The sequence below is a fragment of the Staurois parvus genome, unplaced genomic scaffold, assembly GCF_062004578.1.
Source record: "Staurois parvus isolate SC_StPar_1 unplaced genomic scaffold, SC_StPar_1.0 ptg000155l, whole genome shotgun sequence".
Taxonomy (NCBI): Eukaryota; Metazoa; Chordata; class Amphibia; order Anura; family Ranidae; genus Staurois; species Staurois parvus.
The window spans coordinates 25592836-25616312 of NW_028317951.1; the positions used below are offsets into that span (position 1 = coordinate 25592836).

At 40.4% G+C, this 23477-nt stretch overlaps 1 protein-coding gene across 2 annotated transcripts in view; it reads left to right on the plus strand.

Annotated features, from left to right (window-relative positions):
- The window catches only part of FXR1 (FMR1 autosomal homolog 1), a 76250-nt gene extending 59588 nt beyond the window's left edge, over window positions 1-16662 (plus strand). Inside the window, exons 7-17 of one of the 2 annotated variants that reach the window (XM_089675559.1) lie at window positions 328-444; window positions 644-814; window positions 2490-2568; window positions 2764-2873; window positions 3005-3091; window positions 3185-3392; window positions 4101-4304; window positions 4939-5139; window positions 6048-6128; window positions 6585-6676; window positions 14842-16662. In XM_089675559.1, the coding sequence (XP_089531685.1) occupies window positions 328-444; window positions 644-814; window positions 2490-2568; window positions 2764-2873; window positions 3005-3091; window positions 3185-3392; window positions 4101-4304; window positions 4939-5139; window positions 6048-6128; window positions 6585-6676; window positions 14842-14994 (1503 nt within the window). In that variant the 3' untranslated portion in view covers window positions 14995-16662. The remainder of the gene's footprint in view (window positions 1-327; window positions 445-643; window positions 815-2489; window positions 2569-2763; window positions 2874-3004; window positions 3092-3184; window positions 3393-4100; window positions 4305-4938; window positions 5140-6047; window positions 6129-6584; window positions 6677-14841) is intronic. The other variant, XM_089675560.1, reaches the window with a different exon arrangement.
- The last annotated feature ends 6815 nt before the right edge of the window (window positions 16663-23477 follow it).

Here is a 23477-nt window from a genome sequence, read left to right on the forward strand (position 1 = left end):
GCTTTCGGTGTAGTGACACCTCTCTGATATGAGATCAGCCACATAGGGAGTGCAGTTTTTTTTTTTTTCCTTTTTTCTTTTTTTTTTTTTTTTTTGGCAAGAAAAGCAGGAAAACACGAGTATAGGCACTGCAAGGCACAAAGCAAGCTGCATATGAAATAAGCAAATGTTAACTGCGTTATTGTAGACACATTACATTTTTAAAGTATTGCTGTCTCTAGGAAATTCTGATGACTGGTTACATGAAGTTGCTGGTTTTAGTCATTTGCAGACACTATTATATGTTGTCAAATGTGTTTCTCACATTGAGTCTGTTTTTATTTAAAGTCTGCAAGTGAAGCAACGGTGAAGCGGGTAAATATTCTAAGTGACATGCACTTACGCAGTATTCGCACAAAGCTGATGCTTATGTCAAGAAATGAAGAAGCCACCAAACATTTAGAAGTAAGTGAAGCCTTTGATTTAATGCACTATGATCACTTGTTATCATTGGCGATACATGTTGAGATCTGTTCAATATTGCCATCCTCACCAGATATATATAGTTTTTACATTAGGGGTCCTCAGGGACCAGTGGGATTCATGTATGCATTGCGTGTTGCTAAGTAACTTTTTTTTTTTCTTTGTTTTTTTTTGTTTCTAGTGTACAAAGCAACTTGCAGCAGCATTTCACGAAGAATTTGTTGTCCGAGAAGATTTAATGGGACTGGCAATAGGTACACATGGAAATAACATTCAGCAAGCCAGGAAGGTTCCAGGTATCACAGCTATCGAATTAGAAGAAGACAGTGGGACTTTTCGAATCTATGGTGAGGTTAGTATCTCCCTAACAATTTATTTTGGTCCTAATTCTTCTTTTTTTTTTTTTTTTTTTTTTTAATGGCCTTCGTGGGGAATTTGTCAGCCTGATACTTTAATAAGCTCATATAAAGGGATACCAGGACAGCGTCTTCACAATTAAATTGTATCTACAGTGATTTTTTTTTTTTTTTTTGTTCTGAATGTCCTTTTACTTCTCTTCCAAAGTAACAAAAACGGAGAGGCAACTTTTCCAAAGTGGGGGTAGAAACCCTTTTACACACTTGTTGACCCCTCACCTCTTGTTCTGGTGACAACTAAAACATTTTGAGTTTCCCAGTAATAAAGGTTATGAGTTCAAAACCTTCCTTAACTATCCAATTAAAAAATGCCAGACCCAATCATGTGACACCTTTTTTTTTTTTTTTTTTCTTTAATACAGTATCAGTAATATCTAAATCATGTGGAATCAGCTACCGCTAGTTTGACCATTTTACATATTACCATTAAAGAGACTGTAACGTTTCATTTAAAAAAATAAAAAATTGTAATAGTAGAACAACTTGATGACCAGGCATTTTTCTGACACTTTTTTTGTTTAGCAAAAAATACTGATTTTTACTTGTACATAATTACTTAGAATCCACAAACATTTTTTTTTTCTTTAGCAGAGGCCCTAGAAAATAAAATGTAGAGTTTTGCAATTATTTGTCACACTTTATTTGCGCAGAGTGCAATTTTTTTGGAACAAAAATACATCTTGAATGAATTTTAATGCACACAAATACAATACAATACCCAATTATTTGGTAAAATATAAAAGATGGTGTTTCGCCAAGTAAAATATACCTAATATGTCACACTTTAAAATTGCGCATGCTCCTGGAATGGTGACAAACTATGCTGCCATAGGTGTTGCTTTAAAAGCCTTTACATGTTACCAGTTTAGTTACAGAGGAGGTCTGGTGCTAGAATTATTGCTCTCACTCTGACATTCGCCGCTTGTAACTCGTGTTTTGTGATTGTGGTTTACATATGCGCACGGGACAAACGTGTGTGTGTGTGTGTTAGTCTTCGGCCGGGGGGACAGGGATGCTTTAAACATGGCCTATAAATGCCATTCAGTGGCTTACTAGTCACTCAGATAACTTTTAGTTAAAAGCCGGTACAACCAGGTAAAGCCAAATGATGTACATGTATGTGATTTGGCGTCAAGTGGATAATGTAGTAATATGAAATACCTTTTAAAACAAAGCCCTCCAGCAGCGCATTTTCACCGCTGACAGGGCTTTCATCTTCACCTGGCCTTACTTCTGGGTTCACGGACTCTGGCCGAGCCGCAATGACGTCACTCCCACATACGGGTGTCACGGCTACGGCACCGAGCGCTGACGGGACAGCATGAGTATACTGTCCATTCGGAGCTCATGCGCTAGGCTACAGAAACCTTGAATATCTTCTAATCTGTGTACATTTTGGAAATATTCCTTGTACCTACAGGTAATGTATTATACGGCAATGTATTATACGCTTACCTTACACTTACAAGTGTACAGCGCTGTTTACTACTGCTTTATTAGCAGCCATATACTTCAGAAAGATATTTCTTGGTTGTTTTTAGCATACAGATTTTAATGCCATATTAATGTCTTGCGCAAATTTTAAGTTAAAACATTTGCTTGCTTTTGTAGAGTGCAGAGGCTGTAAAGAAAGCACGGAGTTACTTGGAGTTTGTAGAGGACTTTATTCAGGTTCCCAGGAATCTTGTTGGTAAGATTGTTTTTGCGGTGTGATGTTTTGACGTTTTTAAATCCTAGAAAATTAGTGACGGCGTGTCCCCATGTCTTATAATGAAATAATGTAACGTGCACCTGCTTAAGGATTGAGTGAATCGGTGCTAAATTGTTTCTGTGACAAGATTACAAATTCTTTTGCTTGTATATAATTGTGGCTCATATCTTTCAGGAAAAGTCATTGGCAAAAATGGTAAAGTCATTCAAGAAATTGTGGATAAATCTGGAGTTGTACGGGTGAGGATTGAAGGAGACAATGAAACAAAGCTACCCCGTGAAGATGTGAGTTTGGAAATTTTTTATTATGACTTTGAAAATTTATTTTTTTTAAAATTATTTTTAGATCTGTTCCTGTTAAATGTATTTGACCAAATTTATTCTCTGTTGTCTGGCTTGTGTTTTTATCTCTGCAGGGCATGGTTCCATTTGTATTTGTAGGAACAAAGGAGAGCATTGGAAATGTTCAGGTTCTTCTAGAGTATCACATTGCCTACCTTAAAGTAAGTTTAAACATTTTAGCTTATGACCTTGAGAATAACATTTGGTGATTGAAAGAAAAGTAAATGTTTTCTTGTTCTATTTTAAAAAATCAGGAGGTAGAGCAACTAAGACTGGAAAGACTTCAAATTGACGAGCAACTTCGTCAAATTGGTATGGGCTTCCGGCCATCATCAAGCAGAGGAACAGAAAAAGAAAAGGGTTACGCAACTGATGAAAGTACTGCCTCTTCTGTCCGTGGAAGCCGGTCTTACAGTGGAAGGGGCCGAGGACGTAGGGGCCCAAATTACACGTCTGGCTATGGTTTGTTTTCTATTTCTTTGCCTTGAGTTATTTTTCCAGCCTTGAATAGTTTGATCATAACTTCAATTACAGCAAAGTAATAGGATACACTAGGCACTAAGAAAAGTGATACTTGTACCTTGGATACTCTTATGCTCAGTTTAATCAGTAGATTGTAGTTTCTGCACAAGGGTCACAAGCGTTGCACATACGTATTTATGGTACAAACTATTTCTATTGCCCATAGCAGCCAATTTGATTTTCTCTTTTTGTGTTCCATGGTAATATTGGAAATTGAAAGGGGGAATCTTATTGGTTGCTTTTTTCAGTTAAACCTATACACAATGCCAAAAGTTGCTTGCAGTTGATCTGATATTTTATGGCTACAATGCTGTGAAACAGACTGTACAGAATCCAAAGGGTTCCCTGAAGAGTTGTAGAAAGCCACAGGTTAAACACCTGAATTATTTGCATTTCCTTGCACCTTCTACACCCAAGGATTAGCACATTCTCTATACTTGTTTACCAGTGTCTTTCACATTTTTGTGATTGAATTTAAGCGCATCCTCATTTTAATATACATATTAAGTGCTGGTTATCTTTTTTTTTTTTTTTTTTTACCTTTATCTTTTGTGGGAAAATGTATAAATTGCTTTTCATTCAATTGCATTCTTTCCTTGCCATTGCAAGTCTTTTGAATTCACATTTTTTCTTCATCTTTTTTACAAGGTACAAACTCTGAGCTGTCCAATCCTTCTGAGACGGAGTCAGAAAGGAAAGATGAGCTAAGTGACTGGTCACTAGCTGGTGAAGATGATCGTGAGAGCCGCCAACAGAGAGACAGCCGAAGGCGCCCTGGAGGCCGAGGTCGAAGTGGATCTGCTGGACGAGGGCGTGGTGGATCTAGGGGTGGCAAATCTTCTATTAGCTCTGGTACAATTTATTCTATTTTATTTTTACACACTCTGGAAGGTAAATGCAGTCCAGTTTACACTTCTGTGGAGTCCTTTGCTTGATATTCTTCTGTGAAAACTCAGTTGATAGTAGCAGTCCTACTGCAGCAGTTTGCATTCCTTGCATATTGCTTGAATTGTCCTAGCTAACCAAACGTTGATTCAAACAATGCAAAACCGAGTGCAGTGAGCAGGAGTTGCACATAACAGACTAGCACTGATGGCTTCATTTACAAAGCAGGATACTTGGCAAAGGACTCCTATTTTGTGGGGCTTTTATGTAAGGAATATGTTTTAAACCGATTTTCTATTCCCTGGTTAATAAAGTCCACTGGAAGGGAAAAGGTGCCACACCCCTGATATCAATATATAGAGATTGGAGCCAAAGAACTGGGACTTTACAGGCACCAAAATTTGGTGCCTATAAAAACCCAGTTCTTTTGCTCCTGTCTCTAATATGTTTTAAATGTTTTATCATAACTAATTGCTTTGGCTATAAAGCTGTTATTTGTATTAACAAATACATGTACTGCTTTTGTCACAATCAGCAATGTACATTTTTGTGTCTTGAATGCACAAGACGCTAAACCTGACTAGGCTGTTTTCTTGCTTAGTTCTCAAGGATCCTGACAGCAACCCATACAGCTTACTTGACAACACAGAATCGGACCAGACAGCCGATACTGATGCAAGCGAGTCTCACCACAGCACTAACCGCCGCAGGCGATCACGCAGGAGGAGGACTGATGAAGATGCATCTTTGATGGATGGGATGACTGAATCAGATAATGCCTCTGTTAATGAAAATGGCTTGGGTATGTTTTTGTGATGTGCTAGTATTTATTAACTATTTTTTCTAAGTAATTTAACTCCTGTGTACAGATACAGAAACAAATTATTTTTTTTTGGCAAGTGATTCATTGCCTAGATGTGATTTCCCAAATAATGAAGATATTGCCTCCTGTAATCTTGTTTAACAATTTTTTATGTCAGTGTTTTTTGGTTGTGTATTATGTTCTTTATTTTGGATATTTGAAATAATTTTGTACAGATGAACAAATCTAATCATACATTCCACTTCACCACTTAGTACAGTACCCTTTTATCAATGTTTGTTCATGTGATTAGCCATCAGAAAATAGGCAGTCTCTGTCACTGACATTAAGTTATATAGGGCATGCTAAGTATCAACCAAACGTTTTAGTTCACACATGTGCAGATTGATCAGGCAGTGAGAATCTTGAATGGGGGCCCAGCTCCTATAGGCTAGAGCAGGTTTTGTGGTTTCTCCATCACTGATAGGGTACGTGCCTTTTAGTGGGGAGCTATTTATATGGAAGTAGTTCTGTGGGTTGTTTCTTTTTTTTTTTTTTTTTTTTTTTTTTTACAATAGAGAATATTTGCACAAGTAGAACCTCTTTTAAGAAAAAAAATGAAGATGATCCAGAGTACTGTATCTTTGGTTTGCATCAGAAGCTAGTCAAATGGCAGCTCCTGTTTATGGCAAGAGCAAGTTTCTAAGCATCATGACACTGATTAAATTATTTGTAAACTGTCAATAGGTGCTATAATGCATGCTCATCCATTTTAGTTCTACTCTCTGTAAAGCATGACAAAATGGTGTTTGTACTTTGGAGTGTTTTATTCATGAATTGCTTCTGACCTAGGATTTCAACTTTTTATTGAAGAAGAGTTAAGTTTTTGATGCACTTTACTATTGCAGATGATAGTGAACAAAAACCCCAGCGACGCAATCGTAGCCGCAGGCGTCGCTTCAGGGGTCAGGCAGAAGATAGACAGCCAGGTAACTGAAGTGGGTGGGATCATTGGTAACTAATCTGCATGAAAATGCACTGCTATTACATTGGGTATTTGTGCAATAAGTGGCAGTGGACAGTTTTAACATGCCTATGAATAGTAAAACCATTTTTAGTAACTTGTAATTTCTGATCTAATTACTAAAAATTGTTACCACTTGTGGAATTACTCAAATTCCTGTCCTAGTTACCACTCTGCTTTGCAGTATGTTTTCTTATTGGTCAATACTAATATCCTGATAATAGTAAAAATGATGTAAGACAGAACTATTGTGTGTGTGTGTTTTTAGAGATTGTTCATAACCTGCACATTATTAAATGTACTGCTATTTTCAGTGCAGTTTTTCTTGCCTGTGGTCACTTATACTTGGTTAGTTTAACTGTAAATGATCTTTAACTTTTTTTTTGTTTTTACACACATTTATTATGTTATTACCTTATAGTTACAGTTGCAGACTATATCTCCAGAGCCGAATCTCAGAGCCGACAGAGAAACCTCCCTAAAGAACCACTGGCTAAGGGCAAAAAAGAAAAGGTAGGCTTTGTAACTTGGTGCCATGAAGGATTTATATTAGAGATCAACAACTGGCAAGTTGAGGAATGCTGTAGTAAATTGCAATGTGGATGCTGTAAGTCAATTCAGGCAATCAGACTAGGCCACACCCTGTGAGCAAGGCTGTGGGCAAATCTTGTAAGGGCGAGCTATGTCTCCATGAGGCTTTCCAGATTCCCCCTCTTTTCCCCTCTTTACCTGTGAGTCAATACCCCCATGAAAAAGGCTACAGCCTTCACTTTTTGTATTTTGGGTAAAATTTATCCTGCACATGTTCTTTTGTTTGCCTAGATTGACTTTTGTCATCAATGGTGGATGCTGAATTTTTAGAACTGAACATTGTAAATGTATTTCTACAGACCTCTTCCTTAACCTTTGCAACATTTAGGGCTAATTCACACACATTGTGCTGACAGATGTTTTACCTCATTGTTAATGTCTGTCACCACAGGGACACAGGGAACCATTGTTTCCTATGTGTCCTGTTCACACTGCAATGCAGCCTACTGCTGCACTTAAAATGCAGACATGCTGCATTTTATCACATCGCACAATGCTGAATTGTATGGCAGCTCATCTAAGCACACTATGATGATTATTTTGTGCTGTTGGAAGAAGATTCATTTAATGGATGTTACAAATGTTTGATACCATTTCCGCTGGCAGTATGTTCTGCATGGTTCTTTGACACAGCTGTGGATTCTTGCACTAATTGTGTAAAGACTTTCTGCATGAAGTGTTACATTATTTCATTGTGTCGCAGTTAGTTTTTTTTTTTTTTATCTGTATGCGGTCTATAGTCTTCCTGTGTGAACACTTGCATGTTGTTAGATTTGAACACTGATCCATCATACTGCATTCATCATTGCCTGTTCTTACCAGCTGATTTATTTATCTTCAGTTTATCAATATCAAGAGACAATCGTTTTTGCAGTAGTGAGCGATTTATTAAGTGTATTATGTATTTTCTTATTTGTTGACTTTGCAAGTGCTGTATACCAGGCTATGCCTGATACCAGTTGTTGCCATTTCTGCTAAGTATACAATTTGAAGGATTTCTTAATAGATTGGGTGAATGTTCACAAATTGATGTGAAAACAAATGTATTTATATGATCAAATTGCATCCTGTGCCTATATAAATTCAGTCACACTCTATAATACAAGGGCCTATTACATGGCTTTTTTCAGGGTTCCTATTAGAATTGAAATGGGTTTGTTTTAAGGTTACACATGTGCTTGTATAGTCAAGACCGATCAGTTGTCTATGCTGTACGATAAGGCTATAATTACACTATAGCACTTCATGAACACGCAAAAAATGGTTGTCAGACTTGCTGCTCCATTTATTGTTAATGGCACCCCAAATGCAGCAAAACAGATGCATGTTTTTTGGGTAAACGCTTGAAGCTCAAAAAGGTGCATGAGCTACGTTGCTTGCATGTGGGGTGGCCCACTGAAATTAATGGACTGCTCTATGCATGTGGATCAACGGTGTGCAAAAATACATGTATTCGCTGTGATTTTACACATTTCCAGGAAACGCCATAATGTGCATGCAAACTAATACAGATCTCACCCAATGTCTCACTGTTACTTAGCAAGTAACAATGGGAATTTTGTCTTTATCTTATCATATGTGCATATGTATACACAGGGTCTAGGGAGGGGAAGTGATTTGCAGTGATTGTGATTTTCACACTTGCTATTAGTAATCACATAGACCTTTTGTCTCAATGATACTTCTGTTTTTTGAACATATTGAAGGTGTGTGATCAGCTATAAACTAATCTCTAGACTTATCTTAATATTGTCAAGCTGAATATTAGGGCATATTTATTTTTAACACAGTTCAAGTCTTGTATATATATTCCTATTTGCTTAGGCTGGCCAGAAGTAGATCAGTTTTTTTTTAGTGGTGCACTGAAATGAAAATTCTGGTACCAAAGCAGATACTGAAAATTAAGAATGCATGTGGCCAAAAACCGAACCAAAACGTCTGCGTATGTGGGGGTAGAGAAGCTCAAATTTTATTTATTTTTTTGTATTTTTTTCTACTTTCATGTATATATATTTTTTTTTAACTTATGATTTTATTGCTATCACATGGGGGACCAATAGTCCCCCATGTGATAGCATATGAGTGACAGGTCCTCTTTGTAGGGGGGAGGGGGTGGGGAGAGGAGCAGTGGAGGGGGCAGTGTATACAGAGAGGCTCCCTCACTGACTGTCACTATATGTCAGTGCTGATTTATAAATGAAATTGCCAGCTTTTTATTTTTTTTATTCACTATAGCTCACAGAATTGTCTGTCACTTTCCTTGGAGCTAAAGTAAACTTTGTTTTTTATCTCAGGGAAAGAAACTAAAGGAAAAAATCAGCACTGACATAAAATTACAGCCAGTCACTGTATACACTCCTCCTCTCCTGCCTTTCTCCACCACCCCCCTCACATCTGCAGTACACACAGTCCCCTGTATCAGCTAAATTTTTCCTATCGGCATTTTTCGGCCACCATGTTTCAGTGGCCAAAATTTCGGTGCCTCCCTAGATTTCTTTTGATCAGCCAGCAGGTTGATCGAAAAGAATGAATAGATTCCCTCATCCACACAAGCAAGGTGGATAGAGGAATCGTCCCTGTTATGTTATTGTTTTTCTGCCGGCTAGAAATCCTTCACTGTCAAAATACACTTGAGTAGTGGTGAACGAAGGAGAATTTTTCAACGGGCTGCTTAGAAAGATATTAATGATTTATCTGGAATTGGAACAGTCATAGATGAATCAAAATTTGGCTGGTCCCCACTGAAACGGGTGAATTTGATCCATCTATGGTCAGCTCAAATCTTACCCTTAGTCATGTTTTAGACCCAATTAAAAAGTTTTTCAATTACTTTATTAAAGATGAGATTTTTATTCCATTGACAGTAATACCTCTGTGTCCCCAGCTCTTTTCTGATTATGCTTCTCGTTACTCTTTTAGTGAGCAGGTCCACAGATGTGATATTTTTGTGTATGGACAGTTAGTTTGATTCTCCAACATGTTGTACTGTGTTGTATTAAAGTTTAAAGGGCTACTAAAGTCACAGTAATTACTGCTCTTTATTAATGCATAATGTAATTAATGACACAAAGCGTTATTAGCATTGCTGAAATATTTTTTTCTTCCTTTTGAAAGAATCTTTAGTCCATCCCAGTAACTGCAGATGCCGATTTTTTTTTTTTTTTTTTTTTTTTTTTTTTTTGCATCAGCTTCCTGCTGATTACAAAAAAGGGAAAAAAACATTTCCAGAAACCTTTTTAGACGTGTATGTTCCAGGGAGCAGGACACTGCATTGGTGTAGACTTTAGCTATGCCACCTTTCCATCAGTTAGTTGTTTACTTTCTCAGACCTGCTTCTGGAAGAGTAAATAACAGACAATCAGACATTTACCAATTCATTGGAAAATGTCATTTGCCAAGAAGATGACATCTAAAGCTGGCTATACGTTAATCGAAAAAACTGAACAGATGCCCCCAAGCGCACAAGCAAGGTGGATGGAGGAATCCTCCCCGCTATATTGTATTCTAACAGTCGGGACTCCTCTGTTGGTAGAATACACTGATGCAGCCACATTGTTAGCAAACTGGTTTTAGAGAAGTCGATCATTAGATCAGCTTCTCTGTAATAAGAATGTCCATAGATGGATCAAAATTCAGCCCGTCCCTGCTGAATTGGACTAATTTTGATCCATCTAAGACCAGTTTGAGATTGTTTAGAACATATTTGTATAAATTTTGCTTTTAAATTCATTGAAAAACTCTACACCTTACTGACTATTATTAATATGGGTGATAAGATTCATCAAACCAAATTACTTCTATTAATTGTACAGGACACAGGCAAAGTAGTCCTAGAACCTGGGTTATAGGTTCATACATTCAGGTGACACTGGCAAGCTTATGAGGACATGCCCACTGGGTGCCCTCTTTATAACCCTACTGCCACTCTGTGAGTTCCCCGTTTTTGTGCTAATGGCCTAAGGTGATGACCTCTTCTTCACGGAAAAATCAATCTAACACTCATTGGGGAAGGCTTGTAATGTTGCTTTGTGCACTGAATTCTTCATTGACGTTCACCTTCACACTTAGGGCTCATGTACACTGCAGCTGATAAACTCCCGTTCAGGAGCTTTTCTGCGCTTTTTTTTTTTTTTTTTTTTCCAGCAGCCCCTGAACTCTCCCTAGTGTTTTCCTATGTGTCCATGTACACATAGTCATTTACAGGCAGTTTACAGTCGGGTTTTTTTTTTTTTTTTGAACGCACCAAAGTTGCAGTCAGGAGTAGATTTACACGCGTTTATAAGCGTTTTTAACTGTTCCATATCCAGATGCTGTCCAGAGCCTTTTTTCATCATCAGAAATGCATTCAAAGCATTTTCCATGTACTCAAATGAACCTGGTACACCAGCGCAGTCAGTTCCAGGTTTTGCGTGAAGGAAAAAATGGTAGAACGTGCCGCATTATGCTCATGATGGGATCCATAGAGAATACAACCAGAAAAGACAGGCCATCTCAACACATGCTGCTCTCTCTGCTTCTGCTCTCTCCATTTCTCTCAAAATGTCTGAAATAGTTAATCTTTTACTGTTTTTCAGTGCATTGTAGGAATTTTGGAAGGTCTCCTGAGGTTTTCTTAAAAAAAAAAAAGAAAAATTCAAAAATCGCATAAACGCAATATGCAAACGTGGCTAAACAGATGTTTTTTAACATACATTTTCCAGCAGTCAGTTTCCACCGTTCAGAGAGTTTTCCCAACGTCCCGTCTATATGAGTCCTTCGTGCAATGCATGTTGTAAACTGGGTGCTATACATGGCCAGGGACATCATCCAAAAATATATCTAACTGTCGCGCCCCTAATAATTGTCAGGTTATTGCATATATGAGCCAACACAATATATTCCTAAAGCAAATTAAATAAAGTATATTAACTTTTAGTAATAGCTTAATTATGATAGCCCCAAAAACATATTGTGATTAAAAAAAAAACAAAATGTGCTCAAACATAAATGATGAATACTGTAAAAAAAAATCTCTGATAATGAAAAGTGACAAATCCCAATATTGTGATTCAAAATAAATTATTGCAATTTCCAGTGATTCCTTAATAAGATTAAGTTATGCGCTCACCTCCTTGTCAGCCTAGAGCAGGCTTACTGCGCTTTTTGTTCACATATGGAACTTTGAATCCTGTGTTGCACCGTATGAAGAGTGGTGGGTGTCTCTTAATTGTTTCCCCGTGCTCCTATCCCCGCCGGGATCTCTCACTCCTGCTACTCTTTTGCCTACTCCTTAGTTGTTCTTATTCTGCCCATGCATCTGTATAATCCGGGAAATAGACTGGCTGACATCAAGCCTCTGACTCCCAATTAAAATCGGCATGCCTGCAAACTCTGAATGACTGGTATTAAACTTCCTCTACAATGGCTATGACGACTCTGCTCTGTCGTGCAAGGCACATTGGGAGTTGTAATTTTATTAGACTAGCAGCTACAGAACAGGGCAGTCGCAGAACTACAACTCCCGAACTGCTAGTAACTCGAGTAGTCCTAGCCAAAATACTTGTCTAATAATTGTGCACACCATATAGACATGGCTGCTCCAATAATCTCCACTTGCTTCCAAGTCCTTTGCCGAGCAGGTGCCCTGCTGATTTCTTCAACTCAGGAGGTCAGCCGCTTAACTTCAGAACTATTCAGAGAATGATTTGCATTTTCTGAATGAACTCAAAGTGTTCTCAGATTGGACAGGGCTGGGCAGTGATGTCATTCTATCTACTATGGTAGCCCCTATTCAAGGCTGTACAATTAGCCCAATTTCATTCCAGACCTTCCAACACAACATGACCTGGAACATCCAGGAGCAATTTTGGATGGCTCTGCAACACTGGACCCCTCTTGTTTGGACACCCACTCAGGGTTCAGTCAACGTGGCTGTGGTTTTCAAAAACCAACAGGGGGAACCAGGAGTCTGGCTGCCTTGAAGGAAGCAAATCAGATAATCTCAGATGGAAACTCGCTGTCCAGTGGTCTCCACTGTTCACATCCCAAACATGGAAAAAACCATGTTTCTTGGGATCCCATCGTTCGAACCAATCGGAGATATTCCCTTAGATTACATCTTCTGTAAAGTAGCTTTTTTGGTTGCTGTCACATCTGTCTGACCTGTCCTGAGTTTGCAGCTTTCTCATGGAAAGGATTCATTTCTCATACTTACAATTCATAAAGACAAGATTGTTTTTACTCCCTTTTAATATCCTTTCTTCCCAAGGTGATATCCAAGGGAACGTTTTCTTCATAGTGTTGAAGTAGTCAGACCTGTTAGTCTATATCAAAGCTAAAGTGTCAATAAGACAGACAGATTCCCTATTTTATTTTTTCCTCAAGACACCCTACTTCCAAGTCTTACGCAGTTATGCGCCATTTACACCTGATTGGTGGGCGTTTCTTGAGCGGTTTATCAGACCTCTCGAGCCCAGCTGTGTAAGGCTACCACCTAGTCCTCTGTTCATCCTGCTCTGCCATGTCGATGTCCTCCGTATTTTGCAACTTTCAGCTGTAAGGTTCTTGCAGCAGCACTCTGAAGTTGGGTCTGTTGACGTGGCACAGTTCTGTTTGCTTAGTTGTTGCCCGCCGTACTTATTCATTGCTTGGGGGGATGTCTCAGGATCTATGAACCCTTTCCTTGTGTCCTGTACTGTACGAATCAAATAAGAGATATTTTGACTTGCCTGTAAGTTCAATATCTTGGAGTACAGTACAGGACATGGGTCATCCTCCTTTCCATTCCTAGGTTACTCTACATTACTTGCTACAAGACTGAGGAGTAGGGGAGGCAGCCAGTGGGCGTGTCTTCAGAAGCTTGCCCTTGTCTAATAGCCTGAATGTAAAAGCCTATAAACCAGGGTCTATGAATACCCAGTGCCTGGGTTCTGTACTGTACTCCAAGATATGGAATTTACTGGTAAGTCAAAATTCCTCTTTAAAACTTCTGTGACATCTCTGATGGTAAATTTCCTCACTAAGTACTTACAGAGAAAAGAGGCACAGTTGTTTATGCAAAAATAAAACTGGTACTCGGCAAGAGACCTAATGATTAATTATAAATAATTAGTAATAATTCATAATTCTTTGCAGGGAGAACAGACAGCCAGATCATTGTTCCCTGTAGACAGTTTTGTGTTTTGTAAACACAGATTGCTGATCTGCAGTGTATAATCTCACACAGAAGACTTCAGCCAAAATCATTGGCTGAAATCAACTGCCAAACTCATGCTGTGTCCAATCGCAGCAAGTGGTTAATTCACACTACTGAGTGCACAGATGGGAAATGACGACTACTGGAGAAGCTTCATGGGAGTAAGCTGCAGAAATAAAACTTTCTACCAGGTGCTCTTTTAGTTAAAGCAGAGTTAATGTCTCCTATCCTTTACAGCCAAGGCAGTTGCCATGTTGGCATCAGTTTGATCTGCAGTTGACATGGTGCTGTACGTCATCAGCAGTGACACTAGCCATTTTTATGGCAAGGTGAGAACTAACATAAGCACAGCAGTGACTGTAGGGCCTCATGCACACAGGGCACCTGCTTAGCACTTAACACCTTTTCTCTTGGAAGGAGAAAATTGGACTTAAAAAAAAAAAAAAAAAAAGGCAGTAAACACTTCTTTTTTTTATAATACACCTCTAAATGCCTGTGTGTGCATGAACACATAGGCTAACATGAAAGTACTTTTGGACCAAGTGAATCTAAAGGCTTCTATCTTTTACAGCCAAGGAGGCTGCAATCTTAGTGTCTGATCTGCAGTTGCCTTGGTGCTCTTGTGATCAACTAATACACCAGCCATTTGATGGACTGACAGTATATAGGCACACTAGTAAGTATGCCTGTTATCACTAGAGGCATGCCTTGAATGAAACATTTGTGGGAAATAGTTGAATTGGTGCATTTAGTTCTCTTTTCAGATGGAAACAAAAACCCTCAATTTCTATCTTTCTCCCCCACTTTAATTGGCTTCAATTTGTAAAATTGCTTGTGTGCTTTTTTTTTTTTTTTTTTTCCTTCATAATTTTGACTTTTCTGGCTTGCTTTTGATAATGTTTTCATTTTGCAGGTAAAGGATGTAATTGAAGAACACAGTCCTGCAGAAAAAGTCACAAATGGCCCTCGAGGGTCCTCTGGCGACAATGCTTCAAAGTCTCAGACATCAGCCCCAGAAAGAAAAGATGGAAGCAACCAAGAAGCCATACTGAACGGGGTGTCCTAAAATGGAGTTTCCTAGTTTACAGTTCCTTTACATTACATTTTACAATAGTGCTTGTACAAGCTTGCCAAAGATAGATTAAGGATCGCCAGTCTTTACACCACACTTTCAGTTCCTCCATTTGGAATAAAGAAAGGGGAGGGATCCTGATACACATGTTAAACATAAGTTGATACCTACTGTGTTCTAAATACATCATCAGATGTGCCTTGAGATAGTATACAAAACATTAAAGAAAAAAAAAAGTTAAAAAAAAAATGTGCTGGCTAAAGGAAATGTTCTGTTTTCAAATATAGCATTGAATTGGGGAGATCCTGCATAATATTCGTTCTGAAAGCATTAGCTGCTTTTGTTACATTTTTAATAATATGCAACCACTTCTTCACCTGAGGAAAAACTAGAAAATGCAGTCTAAAAGTATTTTGCACTGAACTGTAACTTCTCCATTGGTTAGGTCTGGAAACTGGTCGTTTTAATACATGTTTAATTTTTTTTTTTTTTTTTATTAAAAAAAAGCTGTATGGAGGAAACTGCAGACCACTGGAACAGACAAATACTCATCTGCAGCTATTGGCAGTGACTGTTCTTCATTGGGGCTTTGTTTGGTTTATTTATTAAACTGTACAGTATTTAAAAATCAAACATTGCTATAAACACTAAACCGAACGTAGTCATGTCCACAAAGGTATAATCCTAACTACTGATGAAAAGATCAATTTCCAGAATGTTTCTCCTGTATAAAACTGCATATGTTAGTCCTTTAGTATGGTATTTTTATTTTTGTTTTGGTTGTTTGATGTGCAATATGTTTTTGTATGCAGGTAGTAAAAAGAAAAAAAAATAAACTTTGATCTTCCATTTTTGATTATCTGCCTAGTTTCCTATGGGGAAGATATGATAAATTCTTAAAGCTGAACTCCAGACATATATATATATAAGAAAAGCAGTTCTTTATTAGTAAAAAGTCCAATGTATTTTTAAATGCAACAGGTGGAAAAGGAAAACAAATAGAAATTTCCTTGATTTTAATCACTTAAATCACCTGCATAGATGCACTCGGGCACGGGAGGGCCAGTAGTAGGCTCTAGTCAGTCTCTCTGCTGACAAGGGAACGGGTTAACAAAAATGTGCAGTGTAATCTCTTCACTGTTCTGTTCTTTCATTGTACAATCTGCAGGATGGTTGTATGTTCTTGGCCAAATTATTCTGCAGTGCCATTCCTAAGGCTTGGCTATGCTGCCTGGCAGGGGTGCCTGGCACACAAAACAGACTGCAGAAAATCACAATTCCTTTGGCGGGTAAATCATTTCCAGAATGTTAATTGTGTATTTAGCTGCTTACCAGGAGTTCAGCTTTAACCCCTCAGCTACTTAGAAATCCAGCAGCAGGGAGGTTAAATATGTGTGATTTACATAATGACCTTTGATTGAAAAATTTGATCACAGTTGACCAGTTTTGAGATTTAAGTGCTTGATAAAATTCACAGGAAGTAGGTGATGACAGATTGATTCCTTTTTTGTACTATACAGATTTCCTTGAGTTTACATAAAGTCATATTTAACCCTGGTTTTTTCGTTCTGCTGATGTTGGCCACACATACCAAGGGCCCAAATACATACCTGGACAGAAATCCAAGAAATAAACATCTTTCCAGCACATACTTTTCAAGCATATCTTGTCTGCTTCTTTTTCATTTCTCACATTTCTTCATACAGCCTTTTTTTGTCCATCAGTGCTTTGTGACTTTCCTTTCTCTCTGACTTTTCTTGCTTTTAGCAAATGTGGTTCTTGCAGTTGCAGAAAAGCTTAAAATTCTCCCTGTAGGTACAAGATGCCAGGGGTTGTCTTGTTAAGTGAAGGTGGTGTCCATAGCAACTACTGTAACATAAACTGTAATCTGTTCACTGTGGACATCATTACAACTTCCAGCGCACCCCTTAAAGTGGAACTTTAGCAAGGAACATACAGTCCATGTTAATTTATGCTACCAAAACTAGTGTGTGCTGTAAATTCCCTGCAGCATTGTTCCTGTTTCTTCTTGCTGAAGGCTGCCATTTTGCTGAAGCTCAGAGCAGGAGCTCCAGTAAACCTTTAGGCAGTCAGCAGATCGCCTCTACGTTTTCGGCACATTGCCAAAAAATAGAGCAACTAAACGTGCAGAGCAGGGTGAGAAGGTATATTACTGGATTGTAAACCGTATAGGCACTTATTTTTAATGTTTTACATTGACTCATCCGGTCCCTGCTGAACCAGCCGATATTTGAACCATCTATGGCTGGCTTTGTCTGACTAAAGTTCCACTTTAAAGGCTGTAAACTTTTTTTTTTTTTTTTTTTCTCCTAAACTCCAGCACCAAAGCTTTCTTTGTATTTTAGGACAGCCTTACTTGTCCAGCTTGCTCCATAGAAAAGTTCATGACTTTCTGGTATGTAGATTTGGGATGTGAAAACTGTTAAGACACAGGAAGTGATTCACCAGCTCGCCTCATTAGTACTTGCCTTGCACCTGTTTTCCTCCTCCAGAAAATATGCAGGCTGTAGTATTGAAAACAGAAGTCTGTAAAGCCCACCATACACTATATAATCTGACTACATAATCTCCTTTTAGCTCTACCATCAATTATGGATTGCAAGGGCCTGTCTGACTGGATAAAGATTGGATAGATAGGTCTGTCCTCCTATTTTATAGTAATATAATGGTTGTGTGTGTGTATACATGTATGTATATATATATATGTATGTGTGTGTGTATATATATGTATGTATGTGTGTTTGGTAAGTCTAAAGGAGATTGTATAGTGTATGACCACCTTTATACATCTAAAATTAACTAGCGGCGCTTTCATTGCCATTAATTGTTAATGGCACTGCAAACACATATTTTTGCATTTTTCGTGAATGGGCTGCTCTATGCCCAATGAGCAGAAACGCTCCAAAATGCCCCCTAAAAAAACACGTGTAGGAAAATTAATTCGTGTTACGCAAAGATGTGAATGGGGCTGGTTTCTCTCCACTCCCTCCTATGTACTTGTACAAAGCTGGCCATATGCTATACAATCTCCTTTTTAGATTTACCAAAACTATATAGTTGGACACCCTTAACTGTCCAATCACTCTGTATCCAGTTAAGCAGGCCCTTGCACTACACAGTGGATGGTAGAGCAAAAGGAGATTGTACAGATTGTATAATGTATGGTGAGCTTTACAGACTTTTTGTTTTCAGTACTACAGCCTGCATGTGAGTACAGGGGTTGGTGGGAACAATTTCCTGGCGGAGGAGAACAGGTACAGGGTGTGTGCTAATGAGGTGAGCTGGCAAATTACTTCCTGTGTCGTAACATTTTTCACGTCCCAAATCTACATACCTGTCCAGCTGGCTCCATAGAAAAGTTTGACTTCCTGGAGGCAGTCCTAAAATACTAAGCTTTATTTTCTGCAATAGAAATACTGTGCATTAATGGTAAATGGAGCTGGAAATCGGGGTGAAAAAGGTGAACTTAGGCTGAAGAAGAGAACTGGACAGCATATTCATCTTCCTTAAAAGGCTGTTATTTTAGCAGTTCCAAATATGACAGTGTGATTTAGAGTGGTTGTAAACCTCAGACATTTGTCTGCTGCCTGCTCTTTTGCCATCAGCATGAATCGCTTCTCACATGTTTTCATGAAACCAGGAGAAAAATGGTGACAGGGCAGGGATCTCCAGCTGATTGATAGTCTCAGCTCTTTTTCTGTCTGCTGTGTGAAGGGGGGATGTCCCTCCCCTCCAGTCAGCTCTCAGAGCGCACCTCACTGAGCTCTGCAAAGTGCAGTTTCAGCTCTCTGCCACCTTTTTATTTTCCTGACTGCTCCGAGTTTTATAAATTCTGCAGTTTGAATGGCTGTAGACAAGAGAATGCTACAGATGATCTGGTACAACTTATGTGGATTTGTTTCATCTGTGTATCACCTGAGGCCAGTCACTTCACTAAGTATATGGAAGGGTTTACAACCACTTGAAAGCAGGAAGCGGATGCTGATTCAAATCAATGAGGATAGCCTGTCACCTTCACAATTTTTGTTTTATTACTTTGCTTTAGAAATGTTGGTTACTTATCTGCTAGTAATCGTTTTATTGGTTAATCCATGAAGTACCAGTTGCCATTTTGAGACGGTACTGTGAAAATATTTCCAGCAACTTTTCAAGATGAATGTTTGGTTTACGCTGATGTCGGTGCTGGAGTTTCCGAATTGCAGTGACTGTCAGGGATATGCCTTTAAGGGGCTAGGCCAAGCCTAAAGAATGCTCTACAGCACTTTGAAAACAGAGGAATTCATTAAAACAACTTTTTGGTGGTACAGTCTCTCTAAAGGCCAAGTTCAGTTTTGTGAAAGAATAATGTGCATAACTTTACAGGGAAAGAAATGTGCATTTTAATTTTTTTTTCTCCACAGTAGCCTGCAGAGCATTGCACCTGCGATCAGTGGATAATGTGTGTAATTCCAGGCTCTTGCACACAATGCCTACAGCTTTTTTTTCTCATACCTCCAAAAATGTGCTTTCTCTAGTCCTCTTCCAGGATGGCACACCTGAGGGATGACTAGCTCCACCTGAGAGGAAACAGTCAAGACAACAGTTTAAATTCCCTACCCTTCCCTCCACTCCTCAGTTTTTGATTCCGTTTCCCTGGCAGCAAAACGTTTGTTTTTTTTGGAGACCTAAGGCCTGGGCTTGGAAGTTCCCCCCTGGGAGCTTAAGCAGCTGAGCTGGGGAGGGCAGGCTGTGTAGCTGGGGTCACTCACCCACTCCAGGGGTCCCAGTATGGAGAAGCCTTCTTGGCACAGGGGAGGTATGCCTGGTGTTCTGGGGATGGGCACCTTCCCTTACTTGTGGCAGTGGGGAGGCATGACTAGAAGGGGGACCAGATCACGAGGTTGCTTTTTCATGGGTGCTGTGGGACCGGTGATTGAGAATTTGCGGCCCGTGGTGGAGGCCACTATTAAGCATTGCCAGGGCTGGAGGCCAACGGGCAGAGAGCCCAGGGTCCGTGGGCCAAGACTGGAAGCAGGAGCGAGGCTGCAGTTTAAGCCTCGTTCTCGGTCGAACCAGGGTGGGGACTTCTGCCTTAAAGATGGTGGCATAGGTTGGCATTCCCTTCTTCATGAGGCCGGTGAGGAGCCTCCAGGAATCGCCTCTGGGAGTGTGTACCCAGGATCCTGGCAAAGGGTTCGCAGTCCCGAGGGGCCCTGCTGAGGATGGTGAGGCCGTGGCTGCAGCCATTGAGAAGACCACGGGTGGCGAGTCTGACTTAGCTGGTGGGGGAGAGGAGGGGGGTCCTTGCCCACTCCCGTACAGGTGTACCTATGGGGAAGGAATACCAATCTAACTGGGGCCCCTTATTTGTCTCTCCTTAGAGTCATGTGGAACCTCCCTGGAGAGCGTCCACAAGACACCTAAGGCTAAAGCCCCCCTCCCCCGTTCCAACCGGTGTGGTTATTGCAATGCTAAAATCCCGCAAGACCATGCCAGACCCTTTTTGTTACAAATGTATCCACAAGTTGTCAGGGAAAGAAATCTCTGTTGTTATGAAGGATTTTTTTTGTTGGTGCAAACAGATGTTCGCCAACTTACAGTCCTTTAAGTCAGCTCTGACATCCAGGGAGATGGATACTCTTTCCTCCAGGGAAGGGTCGTCTTCCCAGGAGGGGACTTGGGGAAGCAGTGGGGGTATCGGGTCACAGAGGAGGAAGACCTAGAGGAGGTGGAGGTCTCTGACCAAAGCTTCCTGGAAGAGGGGGAAGATTTGGAAGGTGCTAGCCTGGCTAGCGAGGAATCTAGACCGGGTAGACACCTTTTCATGGTGAAAGATATGGAGGGGCTCCTAAGGGCTATTTGTCTCAGATGAAATACCAGAACCACCAACGCAGGTCTCAGTCCAAGATAAGATGTACAGGGGGTTGGTGAGGCCACAGGCTAGGGTGCTACCCATGCACCAATCTCTCAAAGATATTGTTTCAGGAGAGTGGAAGGATCCCAAGAGAGGTTTTAAAATTAAAGAACTGGAAAAGGCGGTACTCCTTTTGGGGAAGAGAAATTCCTTAAGACTCCCAAGCTAGATGCTGCATTATCACAAGTGTCTAAAAAAAAAAAAAAAAAAAAAAAAAAAATCTGACCTTTGAGGATTCGGGTAACATCAGGGATCAGATGGACCAAAAGTCAGAAACACTGTTGCGTAGATGCCAATGCCGCTACTATGCTCCCAACCCTGGCATCCTCTTGCATTGCTAGGAATACTGATGCTTGGATGCATAGAGTAATTGATCACATCTCTCAGGCTACAAAGAAAAAGGGGAAAGCCCAGTCAGAACAGGTGTTGGAATCCCTGGAAGTGGTTAATAAGGCAGTCACCTACTTGGTAGATGCTGTGGTAGAGATGGTCAGGACATCAGCTAAGACTGCAGTGCTTCTCAACTCAGCCCTGAGGGCAGTGTGAGTTCAGACCTGGGAGGGCGATCAGATGCCAAGAGCCCGACTCTGCGGTCTGCCCTTTTGATGGTTCCTTACTGTTCGGCTCAGGGTTGAACCAGGTGTTATTGAGGTCTGCTGAAAAGGGGTTAAAGTTCGCTGTCAAGGCCAAAAAGGATAGGGGGTAGAAGTTTTTTTTTTTTTTTTAGCCCCCTTAATCATGGTCAGCAAAGATTTAGGAAGGAGTCGCCCAAGAAATGGGCCAACAAGGTGAAACAGGGAGCTGCCTTTTTGTTTCTGGCTCCAAACCCACCAGTAAGGAAAAGGTGTTTACAGTGTACGGAAACATCTGTTCAAAGTTTTTATGGCCACTGTAGACCTCAGGCCTACTTCCACGTTCCCATCGCCCCGGAATAATAAGCTGCCTTAGTTTCCCTTTTTCACAGAACAGGGTCAGTCATTGGCAGTTCCAAGCTCTCCCTTTTGGGCTGGTAACCAGTCAGAATTTTCACCAAGGTAGCCTACATCCACCTTCAGAGGATTTCCCTCATCCCTTACCTAGATGATCTAATGATCTATGGATTCTCATGGCACCAAGTCCTGAGAGACTTGGGAAAGGTGATCCTCACCTTGGAATCTTTGGGGTGGATTGTCAGTTGGGAGAAGTCCTTACTGACTCCCTCCCAAACCAAAGTGTTCTTGGGGTATTTAGTGGAAAGAGTCCAGAGGCTCTTTTTACCCCAAGAGAAGGCCAAAAAAGTAGTGAGGGCTGTCTCTGGGTTGATACAGGTTTCAGATTGCTCCCGGAGGCACATCATGAGAGTCTTGGGTTTCATGACAGCCTGTATTCCTGCTGTGGAGTGGGCACAGTTACATTCCAGGGAACTTCAATTCTTCATTCTATCCTCTTGGAACAGGAAAGTGGAGTTGCTGGACAAGAGGGTTTCCCTCCCGGAGAATGTAGCTCAGGTTCCAGAATCTGGGGGAAGGAAGTCCATGGGTGCAGTGGGATCCAGTTTGCGTAACCACGGACGCAAGCGGGTGGGGCTGGGGAGCTCATCTAGAGGACCAACAAGCCTAGGGCCTGTGGGAGTTGCACCTAAGAGGGACCTCCTTCAATTGCAGAGAGCTGCTGGCAGTAGGTCAGGTCTTGAAGTCCTTCGAAGACAGGATCCGAGTAAAAGTCCAGATTTTGTCAGACAATATGTTGACAATGGCATACCTGAATCATCGGGGGGGGGGGACAGATCCAGGAAGCTCCTGACCTAGCTCAGGAGATTCTAGGATGGGCAGAGAGCAGGGTTCTTTCGGTTTTGGCAGCCCACATAAGGGGGTCGGCCAACAGTTAATTCACCAGGGAGACTGGAAACTCAATCCAAAGTTCTTTTTATAGATGTCAGATTTTTGTCAGGCCGGAAATAGACATTTTTGCCTGCAGAAAAAACAGGAAGGTGAGGCAGCATTTTTTCTAGTTGGTGTCAGGAGAAGGGGGTTTCCTTTCCCACAGTCCCTGTGCTCCTAGACTTTCTCCAAGCAGGTGTGGATGAAGTTATAGCAGCAAACACCCTTAAGATACTAGTGGCGGGCCCTATCAGTCTGTTTGGATCTGAGACTCGTGTCGGAGCCCCTAGTTAAGAGGTTTCTGGGGCCTAGGAAAAGGGTGACCCCCCCCCCCCCCCATTAAGTTACATAATTTTCTGGCTTGGGATCTGACCTTAGTGTTAGAGGCTTTAACCAAGTCACCTTTTGAGCTAGTGGCACAGATTTCTGTTAGTTGTACCTTTTAAGTTAGCCTTCCTTTTAGCCATCACAATGGCGAGGAGGATAGGTGATCTACAGAGTATGTCAATCAAGGTACCCTTCCTGGTAGTATTAGAGGACAGGTTAGTACTTAGACTGGATCCTCTTTATTTGCCAAAAGGTGGCCTCACGGTTTCATAAGATACAAGAGATGTTCCTACCATTTTTCTGTCAGAACCCTAAAAATGAGAGGGAAAAGACTTTTAAGATGTCAGGCAGTGTTTACTGACATATTTGGATAGCGT